The following is a 23,921-nucleotide window of genomic DNA, read 5'->3' on the forward strand; positions in this document are numbered from 1 at the left end:
CTAACATAGTTTGTATCTTTAATTTGGTTTCTGTCTTATATGCTTGTTAATTATGTCAACATTCTTATTTTTGACAAAAGATCAAAGTAGAAACTCACAATTGGTGATTGAGGACAATTGTTGTCTCAAATTACTAGAACTCTTGGGTCATGAAGTTGCCACTACCAGTAACCAACGGAGGTGCATAATCCATTGAGGGCATGAGAATATAAGATACTGGGTTATGCAAGGATTGATGCTAATGAAAGAAGGTAGAATGTAAGCTTTTGATGGTGGAGCAGTGAACTTGGACAATTCTTGTGTTATCATGTCATTATGACACCGGACAGAATAGTGATTATTCTGGAGGCGGAAGATTGGAGGAGAATTGAGGAGAGAATAAGTTCGAGAAATTGAGAAAACGGATAGAAGGCCGCAACGGCGCTGCTTCTAGGGTTTTTGTCAAAAAAGAGAAATTTTTATTAATCAACCAAACTGCTTATCTCCTAAACATCAACTCATAAGATGTTTATATAAACTCAAACCCTAAGAAAGATTCCTAATAAAAAAAAAAATTTCTTAACAAACTCAAAAAGAAAGATTCCTAATAAAAAGGAAAATTTCTTAACAAACTCGAAAAGAAAGATTTACTCGAAATCCTAAAAATCCTAAACAGACTTCAAATATAAAATCCTAAGAAAAATTCTTAACAGACTCAATCCTAAAAATCCTAAACGGATTTAAAAAATCCTAAAATAAAAAAATAAAACTTTTCAAAACTACTCTAAATACCAAAAACTTCAAAAATTACTAAAAATAAAAATTATCAAAATTAATAATAAAAATCTTCAAATCCTCCTGCATCAGTCGTCCCAGGTTGAAAAAAATGTCCTCGAGTTTAAAATAGTATCAGGTGGTTGCAGTAAAATCCTATGACATCAATTCGGTAGAATCCATCGTTATCTCCATTATCATCGTGTCCGCTACTTGTTGCAGCTTCCAAATAGGCGAAGCAGCCTGTTCCTCAAGCTTCTTAATCACTGCAATGACCCGCGACCACAAGCTCGAACTCCGTATATGGTGACGCACAACGAGCACTGCCACCGTGCATGCAATCATAGCGCTCACCACTTTCTTTGTCACTGCCACCTTCCTCATGATTACTAGAGTCGGGCCTAGCGGATCAACGAGCTGCTACCCACTTCCCAAGTAACACAACGACCAAGGCTTGGAGCTCCGCTTTCCAAGATCCTTTCACAGGAGGTCAAAAAAGAAAATAGAGCAGTTACAATAACTAAAATTGGCAAATTAATTAACATGTAATTCGAGAAAAAAGATTGGCAAGGCATATGTACTGAAGAGGGGGATATTGTTGAAGTGATAGTTGGCTTTCCTTGATTTCCTTCGTCCACAAGAATGCCTTCATTTAAATCACAATCATCTGCTATGTCTTTTGTTCCATTAGTTGAAACCTTTATTTGCATTTGCTCATGTCCTAATATAATTGAAGTATATGTATTTTCTGTCTTTGGATAAATCTGTTTGATGTGTCATCATATTTGTTGAAGTTAAATCATCTGAACGGTCAACAAAGTTCTGGACAAGGTTTGTTGCTTACTTTAAAGGAGAAGCCTCCTGTGCAGTTGAAGTGTCGGTGCATCTAGAAGCATTGACAAGGGCTTGATTGAGCAACTCGCCAACATCGGCGTCGAGACAAAGAATTGGATCACCGACAATTTCATCCTCGTTGTATATTGGCTCACCAGTTGACTCGGTCTCGTCTTCATCATGATGAATAAATTGGAACGCCAAATCAATGCAAGGTGAGACAATGGAAATTGGGACTTCGTCGATAGATGAACTAGGATGTTGATTGTCGTCGAACAAAGTGAGCTTCTGGTCTTCGATCAACGCTTCGTCTAGGCCTATTTCCTCTTCGTCAACATCATTATAAACTGGATCACCAAATATTTCGATTTTGTCGTCATCTTCATCACGTCCTGTGATCGGATGATCGAGAGAGTAGGACTGTTCGTACTCGATGTTGTCAAGGTCTGCATCTTTATAGTTGTCCTCGCCACCGTAGGAGGAAGGGGGGACGTAGAGGTGCTGCGGAGCTGGTGTTCTCTTGAAGTTGTAGGTGGCGGGGTGGTTGATCCCAAATCCCTCAATCGACTAGTAAAACTCTTTCGTGTAATCATCGACCGATCTCGCACCCTGCGCCAACATATGAAGTCGTTGAAACAGAGTTTGGGTGTAGCCGAAAGGAAGAAAGTGAGCTCTCATTTTCTTCTTCATCTTCTCCCAGTCGGTGATCTTGGTCGTAGCTGTTCTCACCATGTGGATGCTCGGCCCTTGAGTCGGATGACAACCAACTTTACTTTCATCCGATCAGGCACCTCCTTGTAATCAAAAATTCTTTCTATTTCATTGAGCCAATCAATGAATCCTTCTGCTTGTAAGGTTCCTGAAAACTCAAGTAAATCAATTCGAAAATCGAAGTCGACATACTATTCCTCTCGATTTTGACGCTCTGAGACTCTATCGTGGTGGTGGTAAGGGTTGTTGAAGGTGGATGCGAAATCACGGTCATAGCTCCTTCGATCTTCAAAATCCCGCGTCGCCAAACGCTGGGTTAGTTCTGTGACTTGCCTCCGCAAATCCTCAATTATCACATCCTAAACAGTATGATCACGGTATTGGGTTTCGTCCATCGGAACTTGATTATTGCGATCATGATCACTACGATGACGACCACGACCACGACGACCTTCCATCAGATCTGATGCGCTTTGATACCAACTGACGCTGGGTGGGATAGCGATTATCTTGCGGGCAATGCTCTGATACCAACTGACGCCAGATAAAATAGTGATTATTCTGGAGACGGAAGATTGGAAGAAAATTGAGGAGAGAACAAGTTCGAGAAATTGGAAAAACAGATAGAAGGTCGCGACAGTGCCGCTTCTAGTGTTTTTACCAAAAAAGAGAAATTTTTATTAATCGACCAAATTGCTTATCCCCTAAATATCAACTCATAAGATGTTTATATAAATCCAAACCCTAAAAAAGATTCCTAATAAAAAAAGAAAAATTTCTTAACAAACTAAAAAAGAAAGATTCCTAATAAAAAGGAAAATTTCTTAACAAACTCGAAAAGAAATATTTACTCGAAATCTTAAAAATCCTAAGCGGACTTCAAATATAAAATCCTAAGAAAAATTCTTAACAGACTCAATCATAACAATCCTAAACGGATTTAAAAAATCCTAAAATAAATTACTCTAAATACCAAAAACTTCAAAAATTACTAAAAATAAAAATTATCAAAATTAATAATAAAAATCTTCAAATCCTCCTGCATCACATTAGCTCCCAATTCCTAACAATGAGTCTGTGAGGCCAAAAGGTGTAGAGAAGAAGTCATGAATACTGTGATGTAGAAGTTTAATGCCAATAGAAGCTCGAGTGATGGTTAGGGGTGGTATACCGTACTGTATCAAAAATTTTATATCATACCATATATTGTGTTGAAATTTTCAGTATTTGAAATATATATACTGATACCGTATCGAAATTTTGATATACTGAATTTTCAGTATGGTTAAATTTCATACCAAAATTGTTTGGTATTTTCAATATTTTCGTTATACTGAAATCGAAATTTTGTTTGGTATTTCATTATTTTGGTATATACCAAAGATAAATATATTCTTATATAATATAGCAAAGATAAATAGGACTAATAAATTCTTTTATAGACTTGACTTATGAAAAATATTTTAAATAGAAAAAACGTAATAAAGATGAGGTTATAATTATTTTTTATCAAATAAAAATTGATTCTAAATTATTAAATCATATAAATAAAATTTAAAATTTATTATAAATATAATAATCTTAAATTTATTTCTCTTTTAATTCTAAATTACAGAAGTTTTTTTTATAAAAAAAATTATTATAAATCATAGTGGTCCTCGAAATCCAACACCACATTGGTGTCGGATTTTAAAATCCAGCACCATGTGTCAAGGAAAGGTACTGAAATACCGAAATAGTATATAAAAGAATTTATTTGGTATTTCAGTATATATCGAAATATTGAAAAATAGTAAATCTCATACCGATACCGATACCGAAAAATTTTGTACCGTAGAATATCGTGCCAAAATTTTCGGTATGCCAAAGTTTCGGTATGAACTGTATATATCGGCATGGTATGTGTGGTATACCGAAAATTTCAGTATTTTCCCCATCCCTAATGATAGTGTTGTGACGATCTTTTTCATGACTTATTGTCCTTGGTCAGAAGAGATGTATAACTGATTGTGGAAGTAAAGGAGAAGGCCAGCAATTATAGGAAAATGGTCCAACTGGTGAATGGGTTATGCAGGCAATGGGCAGTCATAATAACTGATGTCGATAAATGTAAGAATCGAGGGATGCTGATGGCCTAGCCAGAGGCAAACTTTGTGAAGATTTAAAGTCTAGTTCCATGATGGGTTTAAATCCTTGACCAGGATGAGATGGTGGCAATGGTGTATTTTGGTTGTGTCAATCAACACCAGTAGGAAGAAACAGAACGGGAGGAGGACAAAACAGAAAATAGAGGAGCAAGATAAGAAGGAAAGAGTTATTGCTGGTGCCACTGTCTATTGCATCTTGAAGAAGTGCTGCCACAACATTGCCACGTCTCAAAGATGCAAGAAGAGGTTACGTGCATCTCAAGTGGAGAACTGTTTGCTGTTTACATCACAAAGAAGAGGTTATCCATTGACCATGTCTTGAAGGACAAAGAAATAAACCCATTGTGTCTCAAAGTAAGAAGTGTTCCACTGTCTCAGAGGAAGAATCAGCATAAAGGGGAAGATTGGATGAGATGAGGAATCTTTAACTCGCTGTTCTTTTGGTGCACCTGTGTCAGATTCAGTTGGCCAATGAGATGTTTTGACAATGTGAACCAAAATGGCATGACATTTAAAAACTTAGAATTGGCTATAAAGAGTAGGCAATGGTGTTTTGTATTAGATTACATGGGTAACCAAGTGACCTTGATACTAATGGGAAGGCTATCTAGTTGTAATGGGAAACTGTTGGAGTTCTAAGGCAGACGTGTGAGGTGGGGTGTGATGGCTCAAGGTTTGATGCTATATTTGGTTTGCTTTGGTGATGTGGAATATGCATGGTATTTGTGGAATAGAAATATAGCACAGTGTGACCAAGTAAGGAGAGAAGCAAGTAACGAAGTGAGTAGAAGAAAGACGTAGTAAGGGATGCCAAAAGTTTTGATATAGTACCATTTGCTACAGGAAGGGAAAAAGCGGGAAAGAGAGAGGAAGAAGATTTTGTTAGAAGATAAAATGTTTGGAAAGAAGTTAGCCACTGCAATATAGAGCCTATGTACACTTGAGACGTGAGGTAATTAAATTCAGAGTGATCCTTGCTATTCAAATCACTAACCTATCCTACCAGACTAAAATATTAAATGTCCTCTCTAGCATGCAAAGTAACTACATGATTCTAAGTACATAATCTCATGAGTGTATCATTCAACCTAATGATCCACAACACAATCTCTTGAATATGCATCACTGATCCTAATATGTATGCAAAATGCAACAGAATAAATACATAATTAATTCAAGATAAATACTGACTACTCACTATGAAAGAAAAGTCCATAGGTCGACCTATGAACTCTTAACAGAAGCTTTCTATTCACTTTTGTTCTCCTCCATATCATTTAGGATACAATTTTCTGTCTTCTCTAATCCTTGCCTTTGATTGTCCCAATACATTCTCCATTATCCCTTCTCCTCACTTTTCTCTATTTCTTTTCCTCTCTGGATGGCAAGATGATCTTAAAAGGGCTGACACTCAGCTTCATCAGTAAGCACCCAAACCTGTTATTTTTTTTATTTATTGCCAACAACATCTACTTCTGTATTCCTGTATAATTATTTTGGAATACGGATGGCAATCGTACAAATTTCTTGCAATGTATAGGAATTGGAGCAAGATGTGAGGAGGTTTACACCCTTAGGTTTCAGCTAAAAAACTGCTTTAAGCTCCCTCTGACAAAAGTGATAGATCCCTTTTTGAAGTAGCCCTCTTGATGTTCCTTTCAAGTCCATGTGCACGGAATGCATGATCCTCTGCATCCTCATCAACCTTTTCAATCTTATCTACTCCTGAGATCATCTCCTAAGTCCAAATCCAAACTGCTCAATGAAGCAGTAAAAAGTTCAGATTTATTTTCACAAATTTCACTCAATTTTATTCTGGCTTTGGTATGCCAGGGCATACGCATACATGAATGAATTAATTCTTGCGCATTGTCCAAGAGCAATTTTTGGTATTTGGAGAAATTGTTTCCTGCTGGAAGTCTGGAACATCATTTGATATGATTCTTTTATGATGAAAGAAAACTATGGTTGAAGTGTAACTTTAAGTTCTTATAATGAAAGAAAACTGAAGTGTAACTTTAAGTTCCAACGGGAAAAGGCACTGGATGACTCCTATCCTATGTTTACACTAATTTGGAATTCTTATTAGGTTCTCATGAATTGCACAAATTCCATGCTGTTTTTTTCCACTTTTTTATGAAATCGTTCCTTTATTGGCTTTTTGCTCCAGCCAATAGATCAATTTTCTTTTTGTTTCCTGAAGTTTTTTATTGTTTCATAAAGTTTTTTGTTTCTTTTGCTGCTGCTGTTATAGGCAATCTATAAAGAAAAACTGATGCTAACTATCTAATGGTCACATGTGGTCAGGACAAGGATATACAATCTATAGAGAATACCCCTCGAGAACCTACATGTGATGGAGGTCATAGGAATCAGCACACCCCTGATGAAGTTATCCGTTTGAAAGATAACTCCACTGATGAACATTTGTTGGATCAAATTACTTCACTGAAAAGTGATATGGAGACTAGTCCTATTGTTGTTGGCCAAGAAGCGGATGAGGCATTACACACAGAAGACGATTATTCACCTCTTTGCCTTTCAGTTGATAACCAGAATCTTACTAACAGTATCATGGAAGTAGCAGGGAGGTCTCATACATCTGCTAAAAACATGTGGCCATCAGCAAGTATTTCTAATTCCTATTACAATACTACCGAAAATGGTCGATATACATCGATCGGGCAACTGTCCCTTAGCCATCCCCAGCTCAACATAGAACATCCTACCAATATAATCGGTCTAGAGAGAGATAATAGAAACCGAGCATGGAGAGTTGATGCCAACAGCCTTCAATGTGGATCAACGGGCTTCCCTATTTAGCTCATACAATCAGAGTGAGATGCTTTCAGCCTTTCCCAAGAAACCACGGCTAATATCTTATCCACAGGAACACATCAATGGTATAAAGGAACCTGTATCACAATTCTTGATGAGCCATGATGTTTTGCCTGAATCCAGTATGGCTTCCACTCAGTTGCAGGGAGCACAACAGTTAGAGCAGAGGGGACCAGGAGCACAAGACACATATATGCACCACATTACGGCCAAAAGCCTATATTCCGACAGTTGCCCAGACCAAACATTTACATCAGTTGAACAGCTGAATTTTCCTTCTATTCAATCTTCCATGGATAGCGGCACCCTAGGGTTAAATTGGTTCCGTGATGATGGTCAAACATACAATAATTGGTCAAACATTGACCCATCGGGCGGTGGCCAATGTCTGGCTGATGCTAGTAGTACTGAAGGGAGCCTTTATAATGTTTTGTCCAGCAAGTTGCCAACATGCCCATCATACGGCAATAGTAGCTCAGAACAATATCTCCAGGCTAGAAACTTTGGGGCAAACTCTAATGCTCAAAATATTTATGGCTACGTGCAGCATCAACCTGTCAATCCAAGCAGTCATCAAGCAGTCGCTGTCAACAATCTCTCATGGATGAACTACCCACAACAAAATTCCAGCCTTCACAATCCTTTGGGCAGACCGTTGCAGAGGTCTTGGAACAAATAGCAATCAATTGAACCCACTTAAAAGTTTTCCTGGCGTCTGTGCAGGCTGAATCCTTATATATTCTCTCTCTCTCCCTCTTTTACTAGTGAAGAATCAATTTCATGTGGATAATGTGCCATGATGGCTTCACATTTCCTAGTCTCTGTTGCTTGGGGATGGTTGATATATACGAAAATGTCTTTTTTTTTTATTTTAAGTTATTCCGACATACTGTAGGAAATCAGGAAAATATGTTTTTTTGCACAACCAAGTTTTGATTACTTGAATGGTTTTAGCCTTGGTCCTCGTTAGATTTCAGCAGGCGTGCGCTCACAGTGCCGTCCAACAAATCTTGTCTCTTTGATGTGTGTTTTCATTGTTCTTGCTATGCCGACCGTGTTTATATGTTAGATTGAGACATGAAATACATATCGTATTATTTCATTTAAGAAAAGCATAATACATGTCTATATGTAAGATTCATGACATGGTAAATCTAAAATATGAAAAACCCATTATATATAATATTTAATAACCACTACTCAGATAGAGCATGACTAGTAATATGTTATTCAACTTGTTATGTGTACTATCGAAGGTCTTGTAAATATATAAAAGATCCAAGATTATGCTCATGAAAAGATTTGAAATTATTGAAGCACGATGGATCATAAGTAGAACTTTCGGGATTGCAATGGTCTCTATATTTTTTTCACCAAATTTAAAATCTTTATGTTCATCTTTTATTCCTAAAGACTCTTTCTGGTTATATGTATAGTGAATAACTTCTTCTAAATTCTCTTGAAATTCCTTTTAATATCTAAATATTTCGCATTTTAAAAAATTAAATTTTGCATATTAATTTTTACATAAATATTTTATCCCTAAAATATTCAATAAAATTTAAAATAATAAATTTGTTTTGAAAATAAAGCACAATTTTTTAGCCTAAGTGAAATTGAAATTTTCATTGCATAAGAAGCTCGTGGAATTCCACCGCTTACCATAGCCCCGGGGTATTATTACACTGGGTGGATCGACTTGTACCATCTCACCTTTGTAAATTGTGGTTCTGCTTCAAGATGTCATAACTCTCACTAAGGTATCCAAAAAGGGGGGAAACAATATTAGCAAATCACAATCAATTCAGTGTGGAAAAGTGTCGAAAGTGTTGTACTTGATCGTAAGAAGGTTCATCGACACGCCCTCCAACTTCATCCTAGTCGGCTCTTCAATTGCAGTTGACTCCCTTCTATGCCCCATTTTGGTGCTCACTAGGGAAGGTTACCACTCAAGTGCCCTAACAATAATGGTACTGCTGTAAAGGGTCCCTAAAAAGAATTCCCGTGCACTTTTTCAAAAGATGTTTTTCCAATCGAACATTGAACATGAACACCACTAAGGCCAAGTCCAACCATGGGAAAGAAAAAAAAAATTATATATGATATATAACATAATTAAGATATCAATTACTTGATCTTACTCTTTGACGACACAGGAATTGCATGTTGAACAAAAATAAGAAGTCCATTTTATTGCAACAATTATGTAACATGTATAATGAGCCAACCTACTGCCACTGCTTGACGACTTAATCCACAGGTACTTCAACCTCCATTTTCAAACCGGCTTTGGAGAGAACCTGGAACAAATAGAACATGGTTAGGAAATCAAAACAATAACAGCCTGATTAAATTCTAGGCTTAAAGCGACAGTCTTTGACTCTATAGATATATCCAGAAGCAAAAGGAAAGACAAAGGTCCTATAGAATGAGATTTTTTGGACTAATTGCTAAATATGAGTTGAATTTGAAGAAATTATGAAAAAATATAACCAAAGTGATTATATACATTACTTTTTATAGCTAAAGCAATTATAACCATCTATTAATCTGTTATCCAAACTAGTTAATAATAAGGGCACCTGGCAGGTCCACATCAGGTAAGACTATGATTAACACAACAGGGTTGATTTACAAAGTTTAGAGCACTGAAATAAATAATTTACTATCATATATGACATGATTATGAAATAGAGTTACATGGACATGCAACAGAGATTAACGGGCAGTCTAGAATTTTGAACAGGCTAACTATTATAATTGTTATAATAGTTAGCTATTTAGATGTATACAATCGTTACAATTCTTTATACTTCGAACTTTCTATATTTAGCAATTAACTCGAGATATTTTTTTGCTGGATGAACTGAATACAAGACTCTTAGCACTGAGATAATTGCCATGAATTTGGAGGTTATACATTACTGCACAAAAAGTAAACAGAATTGTTGATTCATAATCCACAAGTTCAGGAACGTATCTTTAAAAGGATAATTGACCAAGATTGAACATTTTGATCTGATGTCAGTTTCAGTGATTGGCTGGATCAAGACCATTTTGATTTCTACTAACAAGTATCAGCCGGGTTGGTACTAGCCGATATCATCATCAGCCTTATTCTCCTTAACAAATGGCTGCTGCTAAGGAGATTGCATTGACAGCCCTAGTGCAACGAATTGTCAAACTGATTTTGTGTTACTCATTTTGATGAGAACTAGTGGTTGCATGAGGGCAAGTGTCTTGTTATATCATTGCATTCATTCCACCTCTTATTCTTGGTCTATAGTATTTACCATACTGAATTAACTAACCATAAATTAATAAACTATTGAACCTAGTCCATTAATTAGAACAAAAATCATTGCTATTAATTGTAGACAATACTGTGATAATCGTAAAGGCTCAGCCTTCCAGTGATAAATGTAAAGGCTCAATTGAAAATTGAATCTCCGGCATGAAGGTTTATACCCAATGGTTTAATTTAAAAGACCAACCAACTTCCTCAATTATTTTGGATCGGTTGAAACATGAATCCGCAAATGTAGCTAAAAAATTATGGAATTGAACTGCTACTTTGATGTATTATTTAGATATACATGTAATCTGTGTAGACAAATGCATATTGATCTAAATATGGACTAATTTTTACAATATAACTCTTTACGAAAATCATGAAGATGATAATAAATACTATACAATACTAAATCAAAGAATATATAATTCTTTCTACCAATGAAGGATTTATGAGTAACAATGAACCCAGATAAATTTGGTGTATCTTATTTACATACCATATTGTCCTAATGGATGAGAGTTATATAGATTAAATCTGAAACTTGAATTTTTGAGTAAGACTTTATTGACTAAGGTACTCGGATGGAGAAAAAAATGGAGGTATCAATTATTATGGATGGATGGATACTGTTTAAGTTATCCGTATGCTTGTTTATTCCAATTGATGAATAAATAAAATGATGAATGGCTTATATTTTGAGCCTCTGCAACTCGTCTAGCAAAGCTCGATTCATTCGGCTTGTTTTGCGCATCTAACTTACACGACCTGTCCAACCCACCTAATTTGCCCCAAGTGATCGAATTGCTTGACCCGATTGAACTGCCCCACCCGACCAGCTCATCCAACCTGCACAACTAGTCCAACTCGTTGACTGGTCTGCACGATCAATCCAACTAGCTTGTTCAGTCACATAACCAGACTTGTCATTTGACTTGCATAGCTCGGTGTGACCTACCTGTCCAGCCAACCTAACTCAAACAGATCGTCTGGACAGTACCTGAACAACCCATCTAGCTTGCCTGACAAATCGACTTATCTAGCTTACCTAGCCAACGAAACTGACCAACTTACTATGTTCGATTGGCCCAACTAGAACGCTTAGTGAACCAAATTGCATGACCCACTTGGTGACTTTAACTCCTTGGACCACCCAGCTTGCTCTCTCCAATTGACACAGCCAACTAAAGTTGGTGGCCACAAGTTTAACACTGGAGCTTCATTATAAGATCCAATGCTTAGGAGTGCGATGCTCAATAGACCAACTAAGGTCATAAGTATTATTTTCTAATGGAGTCATGAGTGGGTATCTTTTATAAAGAAGTAGGCATCTTTTGCTAAGGATGAGAAATTTCATTTCAACCAGAGTTAATCAGGATCAAAATGGTAGATTAAAGGGCATCTCTCATCAATTCAATTTTTCATCTTTCCTAAATAACTTTTTGGGTAAACAGTAGGCACAATTTCTTTTCTAAATATCTTTTCCAATTTTCTATAAAAGTAAATAAGCCACAAATGTTTTTTTAAGTTAAGTAGAACAAAAATTAAATATATGCAATGTAGATTCAATAATAAGAAAGAATCAAGTGAATAATTGATGGGTATGAAATTCCTATAAGAGTTATTAATCTTTTAATAGAATAAAGATTGGTGGTTAAAATGAAAAGAAGTTTCTAGCGTCTTGTGTGATTCTCGTACACCTTTAAGATGAATGGACAAGAAACAGGTATGAGAATTCTACATATTTTAGATCTATTATTCAATAAGGAGATATTAAAAACATAGTTTTACTAGATTATACAATCAAGAGAAAATAAATTGAGATAATATAATCATATTTTGGAAATATAATTAGATAAGTTGAATCGATTGAAAATCGTGTGAGGGGTAGAGCAACTAAATAAAACTCAAGTTATTGTAATTAGAAATAATTTAAGAGATGTGAATATTGTTAGTGATATAGCCTTCCATAAAGTTAAGATTCATCTAGACTACTCCAAGTAATTTGGAGTGATTAACACACCTTGATAATGATTACTAGAGAATAGGAAATAACTCAAAGCCACAACCAAAATGGTCTAGTCAAGCTAAAAAAATGTAACCTCATCAACCTTTCAAGAACATAATGATCAATCTGATGCACTATGAACCTAGATTGTATATCTCTTCAAAATATTAGAATTATGAATGTGAAGAATAGAAAGAGCATCATAATCTGTAGTCAATATGTACAGGCAGCTTAATGTCAATATGATGGCTTAATGTCGAAGACAATCTGTAGTCAATATATACAGGCAGCTTAATGTCAATATGATGGCTTAATGTCAAAGGCAATCTTTCAGTCATGGCTAAAAGAACACACAAATAACGCTATATTTCAGTTGTTACTAAACATAGAAGCCCGTGGCTAAAAATGAGATTAGTACCTTCATGAAGTCCTCCAAATAAAGTGATGATTCTCTTGAGTATCCTGCCTCCTCCAAAACCTGACCTAAAACTTTCTGCAAAAAAAGTAAATAGGAATACCAGGAGTTAGATGGTTCTCAAGGCATTCTCTATTCTCCAAAGATGTATGTAAATCCATGTGTATCATGAAATCATATATGGCATATCAATACGAGGATTAACTGCTCCTTACGTATGACAATAAGGTGTATTAGGTTTTCTATTCATAGTTAACACACCTTGTGTTAACAGAAAACTAAATTTAAATGCCATACTTCACAACATTATCTAAAATACATAAATAGATGCAAATCTACTTTCATTAAAGAAATATTCAGATAAAAGGGAGGAGTTAAAACAAATAATGATACCACTGTACAACCACAATAAAGCCTGAATAATATGACGACAAATATCGCAAATGTTTACCCTATGGGTTTGGTTCCATTTCATGATACAATGTAAATGAATTTTTTCTTGGTTATTTGTGTGGAGTTGCAAGAGTGCAAACATAGTCTCATATCTAAAGCACATGGAAAAGATCATGGGTTTAAAAGGATGGAAGATATCTCCATTGGTATGAGGCCTTTTGGGGAGAGCCCAAGAACAAAACTATGAGGGTTTAGGCCCAAAGTGGACAATATCATGTCATTGTGGAGATATTTTGATTCCATCAGTTTTAACAAGTGGTATCAGAGCGAGACCGCTCTTCACCGGACTAACTGCCGAATGAGCCATGATCCAGATCTAACCATGTGATTTGAACCTTAAACAAAGAAAGTGAGTGCTCCCGTATCTGAATCAAGAGGACCAGACACCAGGTGAGAAGTCCTAGTAGGTCGGGTGGACCGAGAGGCAAAAAGTCCTAGTTGCGACTAGGTGGGAAGTCCTAGTAGGTCGGGTGGACCGAGGGGCAAAAAGTCCTAGTTGCAGCTAGGTGGGAAGTTCTAGTAGGTCGGATGGACCGAGGGGCAAAAAGTCCTGGTGGATCGAGGATTCAGACATCAAAAACGACGTTGAGGGGGCCTGTGGTCCTTTATTTGAGGGGGATTGTTGGGTTGCAAGGGTGCAAACATAGTCTCACATCTAAAGCACATGGAAAAGATCATGAGTTTAAAAGGATGGAAGATATCTCCATTGGTATGAGGCCTTTTGGGGAGAGCCCAAGAACAAAGCCATGAGGGTTTAGGCCCAAAGTGGACAATATCATGCCATTGTGGAGATATTTTGATTCCATCGATTTTAACAATTTGATCTCCAAGATTGTAGATAAACTTCAACCTATCCAGGTTAGCTTATGCTGTGAAAAATATTTAAACCCTTGTAATGTCTCTCAATTGTGGAAAGTGTCATACGCCTTAATTGATGTTGACAACAAACAACTGAATAAAAATATAGTAGCGTAGGGATAGGGCTTGGTTGGTTGTCGGTTGTTGTATAGGGATACAAAATGCCTTATCAAATTACTATGCTGTTGTGTTTGGCTACTACTAGGAACTACAAGGAGATCTAGCCAAATCTATTTATATTGTTTATAACAGTGAAGGGGTCATTATTTATATTGTAAAGAAACTTAAATAAAGACCAGTACTTTGAACAAACACAAATATCAAGATGTAATCCCTACATACAGTATCCACTATAAAGATCTTGTCTGACAAGCAAACTAACTTCGCACAAAAATTTCTCCAGATTACTCAATATCAATCAAATAATAATGTCACTATCTCAGTTAACAATCAGTCTTCCTCCATCTCTCTTGACACAACTGATTGTGAATCACAACAAGCCGTTTGACATCAAGATCAGTGAACTTCACCTATCAACTTGACATGGATATGAGGATTGATAGGAGCACATGAACCCAATCAGATAATTAGAATAAGAAGCTTTTCATTCTCTCATATTGATATGACGTAGGACTATATAAGTGTCTTAACAAAAATCTGTATAAGTAGTCTGACATTCGAAATGCATGCTATAATGATATTAGGTTGTCCAAATCTCATATTAAATTGAAGTGACACTTGCTAAAGCACGTAGCATGAGAACTTGAACCATGAATTCCCAAAGGCTAGCATGAAGATTTTAAAAAAAGGAAAAAAAGGTTAAAGGCAAATGTTTTAGAAATATTTGATGTGATAGCTTCTAAACCTTTTGACTATGTTGGAATTGTTATTTTGCTCCCAATTTTTGGCAGTTTTAATTACATTGCCCAAAACAGGGATCTTATCTCTTCAAATCTCCTCAGTCTATTACACATATAAACTGGTATCAGATGTTTGGGATGAGTTCAGTGTGGAACAACAAAAGCATATCAAGATGAGTTTAGAGTTTCCAGAATTCTCTGACTATTTTGATATATTGAAATGTATGCTTATGTCTATAGCAAGATTAACTTTTCTATCAAACACATTGCATGAGTTAAATGTGAAACTCCTCAGAATGTGTATCCCAGAATCCAATTTCCTGCTTGAATTTAATAGCACAGCTCTGTTCTTCAATTACACAAACAGGGGCGGATCCAGGCGAGGGCTGGAGGGGGCTGAAGCCCTCGCCAGGATCGCCAGTGCCGCCTCGTGGCTCAGCCACGACAAGCGTTTTCACCAACGCCGCGAGGGCTGGAGGGGGCTGGAGAGGGCTGGAGGTCTGGAGCAGGCGAGCAGCAGGGCGATCAGCGACCAGCGCTTTCACCAACGCCGCCTCATGGCTCAGCCGCGACCGCGAGCACAGCGCCCCGCGCCCCCGCTGGAGTGCAGAGTGCTCCGTGCTGGTCGTCGTATTCGTCAAGCGCTCGCCCTGTCGGGCGATTAAAATACCGCAGGTATTAGGTAAGCAGGTTAATGATGGGTAAGAATATAGGGTTAATGGGTTATAGGATGGTTTCTGGATCCGCCCCTGTAAGAAACCCAATAAATGCGAAACCTATTCCTCAACAGCGATCTTCGTCGACGCCTCTGTTTCTTCCTCATCTTCGCCCGACGCCGCCGCCCGGCCGCCGCCTCTCTTTTGCTTTCCTCGCGCCGTCTTCCTCACCAGCCGAAGCCATCGCCGCGGGCCGCCGACACCGCCGCTCCTCCCTTCCTCGCGGTTCCTCCTCCGTCCGACGCCGGCGCCGTCGAGCTTGCCCCGCCGGTGGTCAGCAAGGGCGATTTGGAGCCTTTGACTTCGCCTTTGAATGCGTCCAAGGAAGTGCTATCGGTTGGAGGCGGATTGGCAGCAGTAGATCAAAGAGGAAGATAGGTAAGGGTTTTGGTAGATTTAGGGTTGTATAGCTTTCAATTTTCTAGGATTTTGATTAATTTTTCCTTCACAGCTGGTTGCTGTGATTTGAACGGAATTGGTGTGGTTCTGCCGCAAGGAGAAGGAGGAAAAGGCTGGATTTTAGCTCAAGGAAGGCTAGGGCTTCAAATCTGGTAAGTTCTTATTGAGTTGGTTGGATTTTTGAAAGGGTTGGATCCTTATGCGTTGTTGTGTGTCGGCATGATGAAGCTGTCCTGTTTTCTGTGAACAGAACAGTGAGATTGCGGCTGTGAAAAGGAAGAAGAGAGGAAGAGGAATCTAGGGCTAGATTGGGCTTCAATCTGAGGTAAGCTGTGAATCCATTCTGAGGTAAAATCTAATTGCTTCTAGTTGATTAATAGAGATAAACCTTGAATGTAAATTGGTTTTAGTTAGGAAGTTTGATGCATTGATCAGAAATTGATTAGGGTTGTTAGAGCTTGATAAGGAGGGATTTAATTTAATACCGATTGATTTAGATTAGATTGATATGTAGCCGCTTAACCTATTCTGGAATGGAAATAAGGAATTGCACAACATATTGGGTATGTGGATTCCTTTTTAGTGGTTTGACTTGCTGTTATGATGTTTTTGACTTTGTAAGTTGTGTCTGATATATGTGTTTTTTTATTGTATTTCGACAGGGACATTATGTATACCTCATATATCCCTAATTTACTGGGGAGATTCTGTCCGTTTTGAGATTAGGAGAGGATGAGAGGTAGTTGGTTGAGTGATCTGCATTTTGAGTGATATGTATTTTTTGGATTTTTGAATCAGGATCTTTTCCTCCCGCACATTTATACATTTACTTTAAAAAAAAAATTTATTGATTCCTCTATAATGCAGTGAAATGATATAATTTTATGATTTTAGAGTGTTTTGGAATGATTATTATATTTGTAAAAAAAATTTATTAGCCCTCGCCAAAAATTATTTCTGGATCCGCCCCTGTACACAAATCGAGAAAAAAAAAGTTTGAGCATTAGTCATGTGATCAATTGGCAAGTTAGATGGTTGTTCTAGTTATAAATGGTTGTTAGATAAGCCTGATTTTATCAAATTAATTTACCCTAACACCCCTGATCCAAGTAAACCTGGGTTGGAAAACAACTATTTGACACCATCCATCATGTTATGTCTAATGTTGTAATTATCAACAGTCTAATGCGTCATTAGGATTCCAATGAAAACACGAGGTTAGAATGTAACATTAGGTTTGCATCAGAAAATTTAAAATGGTCCAACTTATAGGAGCCATAAGAATTTACAAATGCAAGACTAACACATCTCAAATATGAAAAGAATAGCAGATTAAGATTCCAATGAAAACACGAGGTTAGAATGTAACATTAGGTTTGCATCAGAAAATTTAAAATGGTCCAACTTATAGGAGCCATAAGAATTTACAAATGCAAGACTAAACCATCTCAAATATGAAAAGAATAGCAGACAGTGGTTCCTTAAAATAAATCTCAACTGTATTAGATTTGAAACATTTTGTTTATGCATGCGCTATTCTTCTTTTCTTCTTAAAATATAATAAATCATATTCAGATCTCTATATCAGACAGATGAAAGTGACTAAAGAAAACTTTCCCTTTTCTCCTTAGAACTCATTCATATAATTGACGCTCCCACATTCAATTACCTAAAGCAACATTTGAGCTTCCTATTTATTGTAATTGATCTATATTTGGATCTGGCATTGCTTTACCCTCGAGATAAAAGCAAGGCCCATCAGTTATTTCATAAGAAGCTAGGTTTTCATTTGTCCAGTTCATTTTTCAGTTGTATCATTCTTATATGAATCTGTCCCCTTTCTTTTCTTTGTTTATGAATTTAAAAGTTGCTTATTGTTCCATAAGAATTATGGATCGATGAAATTGTTGTTCCTAGGATATGAAAGCGACTAAAGAAAACTTTCCCTTTTCCCCTTACAATTCATTCATATAATTGACGCTCCCATATTCAATTACCTAAAGCAACAGTTGAGCTTCCTATTTATTGTAATTGATCTATATTTGGATCTGGCATTGCTTTACCCTCGAGATAAAAGCAAGGCCCATCAGTTATTTCAAATGACCAAACACTAGCCTTCATAAAAAGCTAGATTTTCATTTGTCCAGTTCATTTTTCAGTTGTCAATGATTCTTATATGAATCTGTCCCCTTTCTTTTCTTTGTTTATGAATTTAAAAGTTGCTTATCATTCCATAAGAATTATGGATCGATGAAATTGTTGTTCCTAGGATTCAAGAGGCATAGTTGCACCGGTATCAGGATTTAGAAATTATGTAGCTTACATTGGATGAAAATTTGAAAAGAAAAAAAATAAAACCTGTGAGATATTTGCCTCACAAGGCAGCCTCTATGCATTATGGATGGTGAGAAAGATAAGGCATTCTTATGTGAACAGATAAATGTATTCTTTATAGAGGATGGTAATGATGGGCTCGGTAAGTTCACAAGGAAGCACACAGATGCCATCTTTTTACAAGGTGAATCAATTAGGAATTGGGCACTGGGATTCCACTCGCATCAAGCAATGGAGTATGCAACTCTTTTTCAAGATGCAGATATTGGCAGTGATCTACCATGTTGAAGATGGAACTCCACATGCATCTAATCATAAAATGGCAATGGCTAGTTCTGATAGAGATCACAAACACTAGCAACACCCAGCAAGTTGTCAAAGGAATTTTAATTAATTCATTAGTAAATATTCCAAATCTTATAAAAATCCTGTTAATGGACATGCTTGCATGTTCTCATAGCTTGGACTTCTTATGTGGAGGTTTCGAAGATAACTATTAAGCTATTTGCAATTCACTGAATGAATTAGTAACAGCAATAGAAACTCAAAAAAATACAAATGGATTAGCTAGTATGCCCGGAAAACCAGCATGATATCATAACAGCAGAGAAAAACAGATAACAAGATGGGAAAGCGTAGACTAGGATTTCTGGGTTTAACCTCTCTCTGTTCCTCTGACATGAATGAACCCGTCAAGTCGCGAAGCACCTCCAGCAAGTCCTTGAAAGTGACTCTCCCTTTACCATCAACATCATACACTTTAAAAATGACTACACAGCAACAAAATCCAACAAGAAGAAACCATTCAATCGAGGAAAAGCAAATAACGGAAAGACCCCGAAACAAGATGGATTGGACGAACTACTCACGTTCGATCTTCTGCTGGGGGGTGGCTTGCGGGCTAAACGCTGACAAGAAGGCGACGAAGTCCTTGAAGTTCAACCCATCAACCATTCTAAGAAGCCTCTGCAAACGTAAAATTGCGATAGTATACTGTGGTCGAATCCAAAGAGCAAGAAAACGATGAAAGTGACGAACTTGGGAGAGGGGATTGAGGGAGAACTCGGGAATGGAGAGGAACTCGTCCGAGGAGATGAAGCCCTTGGCAGTGCGATCGAGCTGGCAGAAGCGATTGTAGAGGGCGACAATCTCCTGCTGCGAAACTAAAATCAAGAAGCAAAAAAAAAAAAAATTAAGAAAGAAGAACTGCTGCCGATGATCGGGAAGAGCGATAAGCGAAGACCGTACAGAGATAGTTGCAGTGGTCTTGAACTTCCTCGATGTCGTATTGGGTGAGCATGGAAGAAGCGTTCCCCATGGCGAACGAGTCCCGTTTCTTCCCCTCTTGCTCCTTCGCTCCCAGCGCGACGTTCAAATTTAATAAATGGGGATCGATCGACGAAGGTGGATGAATCAAGGGAGATGGTGTGGACGAAGTCGCCGTTCGGAGATCACGAAGAAGAGCGATCGCGACCAGAGAGAGCGGGAGGGAGGGGCAAGAAACCTAGTTGTCTGGAATCTGTTTCATATCGTTTGCGGGAGCCGTGGAAGAGCGTGCGGCCTCCATTGGATTGGACTTTGGACTTTTGAGCTTTGATATAATAAACCATTATGAAATTATAATATTAAAAGTTATTAATATTTAAAAAAAAACATCTTAAAAGTTATTTAAAAGATTTTTTTGTTATACTAAAGGTAATATTCTATATGATATTGTTCTATAGTAATTTATACTCTTTTGTTAGGACAAATATTATATTCGTGGAAGATAAAGGAGGTGACACACTATTGAGTTACGACTAGCATCTTTAAACTTATGAGACATAGTTAAGTTGATTACGACGCAGCAGATTTGTAAAAAAGAACAAAGATTCGAATCCTGACGAAATATGAATCCTGGCGAAGACAGGTAATACCCTCCTACATCGTGACCAACTGCGATTTACCTCTTTCTCGATTTATTCCGACCATGTGGGGCCGTTAAGATGATGAATTCCATCTTTTACAGACGAGTAGCATCTTTAATGATAATCCACAAGTGATACAATATTAACAAAGTAGGTTAACTTCTATCTATCCCGTCGAATCTAGTGGCATGATAGATAAATTATATTTCATCTGCAGCGTAGCGTGCTTGGAATTCAACGTTGTTGCTAGAGCCTTGTGCAACATACAATCAATATAAAAAGGGCACGCTATGGGCGCAGTGGATTCATTAGACGTATATGACCAAATTTGAGCGTATGGACATTAAAGGAGAAGGTGGAGAAGGTGCCACACTAGTCTCTTATTAAACGACTACTACAAATTCGAGATACTGTATTGTCTTAGATATTGCACAAGCGCAAAAGAGTAGATGAGATCTTTGTTCAAGTGTCTCGTCTCAGTGAGGCACCGTAGATGCACATGACTTCTTCGATCAAGAGGTTGTAGGATTGCGGTGGGATTGATAGAGGAGAGGTGAATATTGATCTCGTCTTTTCATGATTTTTGTCGTTCTTTTTATAAAGTTAGTCGCAACAGAAATATATAAATAATTTAAAGAATAAAGATAAGAAAACATATCGTATTTATTTGGCTGACAATCCCTTAAGATTGCTAGTTCAAGACCTATACATAAGAGGTGCCCGTTTACTAGTGTTCTCCTTTTCAAATGTCTTCCGGAAGTGAAGAAACCTTTCTTACATTTTAAGGACAAGCGCAAGAATATATATATATATATATATATATATGTAAATGAATGACAATGTTTGTAATAATAAAACAAACAAACTTGTTCAATCGATCTAGAAGTCATGAGCATCAAGTACCCCTCATAAAGCTTCTCCTATCGTAGAGCTTCGAGCATAGTTCCGAGCACAAAGACTAGGAATAGTAATAGTAGTATAATTGTTGATCAGAACGTTGTATTCGAGATTTCTTTTATAGGCATTTTTGATCTACTGATAAGCCTTATCGGTCTATTGGTCTTGAATAAAACTTGATCCAAAAGATCGAGCCCTTCGCAATCTGGATTGAGCCTCACGTTCTCATATTTATCAAGTTTATCAATCTACTTATCTACTGTATCAATTTATCGAAGCAGGCCACATCGTCGTTCTAGGTCCGGACTCAAATCTAATCAGCCGAACCCGATCGGTCTACTGAATCGGCTTAGGTCCGGTTCAATCTGAGTCAAGTTAGGTTCACTCTGAACTTAGTCTGGTTGTGTTTGGTTTGCCTCTTTTTGCTTCTTAAGTTTTGCTTCTAGTTCCATGTTCTTACAAGACCCACATACAAGTACAAATAAGCAACTTAGCCTAATCATGTAAATCTACCTAATCTACTAAGCTTGTTTGGAGTTCATTTCTCCAAGACTAAATCACCTAATGTTCACTCCGTAGGATAAAGTTCATTCTTGTAAGTCTACATGACCTATTAGGTTTCTTGCTTGAAGTTCCTCTAAGACTTCTCACCATCCAAGATTCACTCGTTAAGATCTACCTTTTTATTTAGGATTTTCCTATTGTCAAGCATTCGATCCCTTGATTTATTTGGACTTGTCCCTTACCAGACATCTGATCATCCTTGACTTGTTTGAACTTTTCCTTGCCTAACATTTAGTTCTTCTCTTAACATGTTAGAGTTTTTTCCTTGTCAAGCATCATATCACTCTTGATTTACTTGAACTTTCCCTTACCTAACATTTGGTTCTCTCTTAACATGTTAAAAGTTTTTTCCTTGTCAAGCATCATATCACTTTTGACTTACTTGAACTTTTTCTTTTTAATCAGTCAATCTTTAACTGACTATACTTAAGTCACTTTCAAACATCAAATCATGTTTGAATCAAACTCCTTAGTCAAACATAAATATATTATCAAACATCAAAACTTTAAAAGCTAATTACACCAACACAACGGCATCTAGTTTGGACTACAGTGTTTTGAAGGTCGATTATACCGAAACATAACTTTGTGTTGTGGCTACTAGCTTATTGACGCTTGCAAACTAAGAATAGACTTTCTTATATATCATACAAAACATGCACTCAGTTATGAGGAGGATGAGTCCTAGAAATACTTCTTCTTTACGTGCTCAATTAACAAGGTCCCATAAATTAATCTTCATATGCTCCATAAATTATTCTTAATTATTTCTTGATTACGTATTATTTATATCATAGTTGAATTTATGAATAAATCATAAATATTATTTTGTATACTTACATCTAAATTTTATGAATCATCACAGTTGTAGGAATTATTAAAGTTTCAAATGTTGCTTGTATACCAACATTCAAAAAATAAATGATCGAGTCTTCGGCATCGATACACAAGTCATGCTTTCGATCGAAGAACTCCATACAAATGATCAAGTCATCCTTAATTATTAATATCATTAAAAAAATATCATTCTTTTAAAAATTTCCAAACTAGCACTAAACCCATATAATTTAATATATAAAATGCCCATAAAAAAATTATATCATCTTAAAACAATTTTGATCAGATTTGATGAAAGATGTATAAACACTATTTCAAAGGCACAATCGACGTCGACCAAAGTTGCACCATTTTACAGACACACTGTTCTAAGGACAAAAATAACTTTAACTAAGATTGCACTATTTTAAAATATTTTTGATCAAAATCACACCGATTTAGAGTAATTTTGATTAAAATTATTTTAAGATGGAGCATTAAGGGTTATTTTGGAATTATATTAGAAAAGAAAAGCACCTGTTTAGTTATATGAATAATAAAAAGTGCCTTTTTAAAATTTGTCTCCTCTCGTTGGGAGACCGACCCAACTACTGCCAGCCTGACTACTTTAGGACAGTGCAAGGTGCGGCTGTGGGTGGTGCTCATTTGTGCGGTTCGCCACCCGCGGCGTGCATCCTCGACCTCAACCCAGAACGTGGCGGGCCCGGTGAGTGGCTCACGCTCAATCGCAGGCTGACCAAGTGGCTGGTAACGTGCTACAAGGGTCCGGGATCGTGGTAGATTAGGTACAACTGCACATTTGCCCAGTGTTAATCTGTGCAAGCACGCCCAAATTTGGCCATTAGAATGCCCACAGCCACGCTCACTCTGCTCAGGGATGTCAGTGGACTGAATTTTACGCATCATTCGAATTGAATTATAGTGAAAACCAGTTGAACTCTGTCCGATTACTGCAACTCAGTTTGCAGCAATTTACGCAGCTTTCTCCGGCGCAAGTTTCCGCTTCACTTTCCTCCCCTCGCAGTCGCGTATGTGAAAGCGAGTGCCTGGAGTTTGGCCGCATTAACTTCACTTGTAAGGTCAGGGAAACGAGGGGAA

At 37.1% G+C, this 23,921-nt stretch overlaps 2 protein-coding genes and 1 long non-coding RNA gene across 3 annotated transcripts in view; 2 read left to right on the plus strand and 1 right to left on the minus strand.

Moving 5' to 3' along the window:
- LOC141812791 (uncharacterized) overlaps positions 1-8,243 on the plus strand; it is a 36,183-nt gene extending 27,940 nt beyond the window's left edge. Inside the window, 2 exon segments of the mRNA XM_074700778.1 lie at positions 6,753-7,198; positions 7,200-8,243. Of these exon segments, the coding sequence (XP_074556879.1) occupies positions 6,753-7,198; positions 7,200-7,962 (1,209 nt within the window). The 3' untranslated portion in view covers positions 7,963-8,243.
- A 1,115-nt stretch (positions 8,244-9,358) lies between these two features.
- Positions 9,359-20,172, minus strand: LOC141812610 (uncharacterized). The gene is made up of 6 exons (XM_074700624.1): positions 19,867-20,172; positions 19,657-19,781; positions 19,488-19,584; positions 19,279-19,388; positions 13,002-13,076; positions 9,359-9,583 (listed from the first exon to the last, which is right to left on the minus strand). Exons 1-6 carry the CDS (start codon positions 19,934-19,936, stop codon positions 9,533-9,535), a joined length of 528 nt encoding a protein of 175 aa, XP_074556725.1. The 5' UTR covers positions 19,937-20,172; the 3' UTR covers positions 9,359-9,532.
- On the plus strand, positions 16,005-17,090 carry LOC141812416 (uncharacterized). Its single transcript, XR_012600293.1, has 4 exons — positions 16,005-16,263; positions 16,337-16,436; positions 16,535-16,609; positions 16,947-17,090. It is a non-coding gene; the product is annotated as an uncharacterized LOC141812416 (long non-coding RNA).
- Positions 20,173-23,921: the final 3,749 nt, after the last annotated feature.

The sequence above is a fragment of the Curcuma longa genome, chromosome 19 (assembly GCF_044706935.1).
Source record: "Curcuma longa cultivar G26 ecotype Majalengka, Jawa Barat chromosome 19, ITB_CL_G26_1.1, whole genome shotgun sequence".
NCBI lineage: Eukaryota > Viridiplantae > Streptophyta > Magnoliopsida > Zingiberales > Zingiberaceae > Curcuma > Curcuma longa.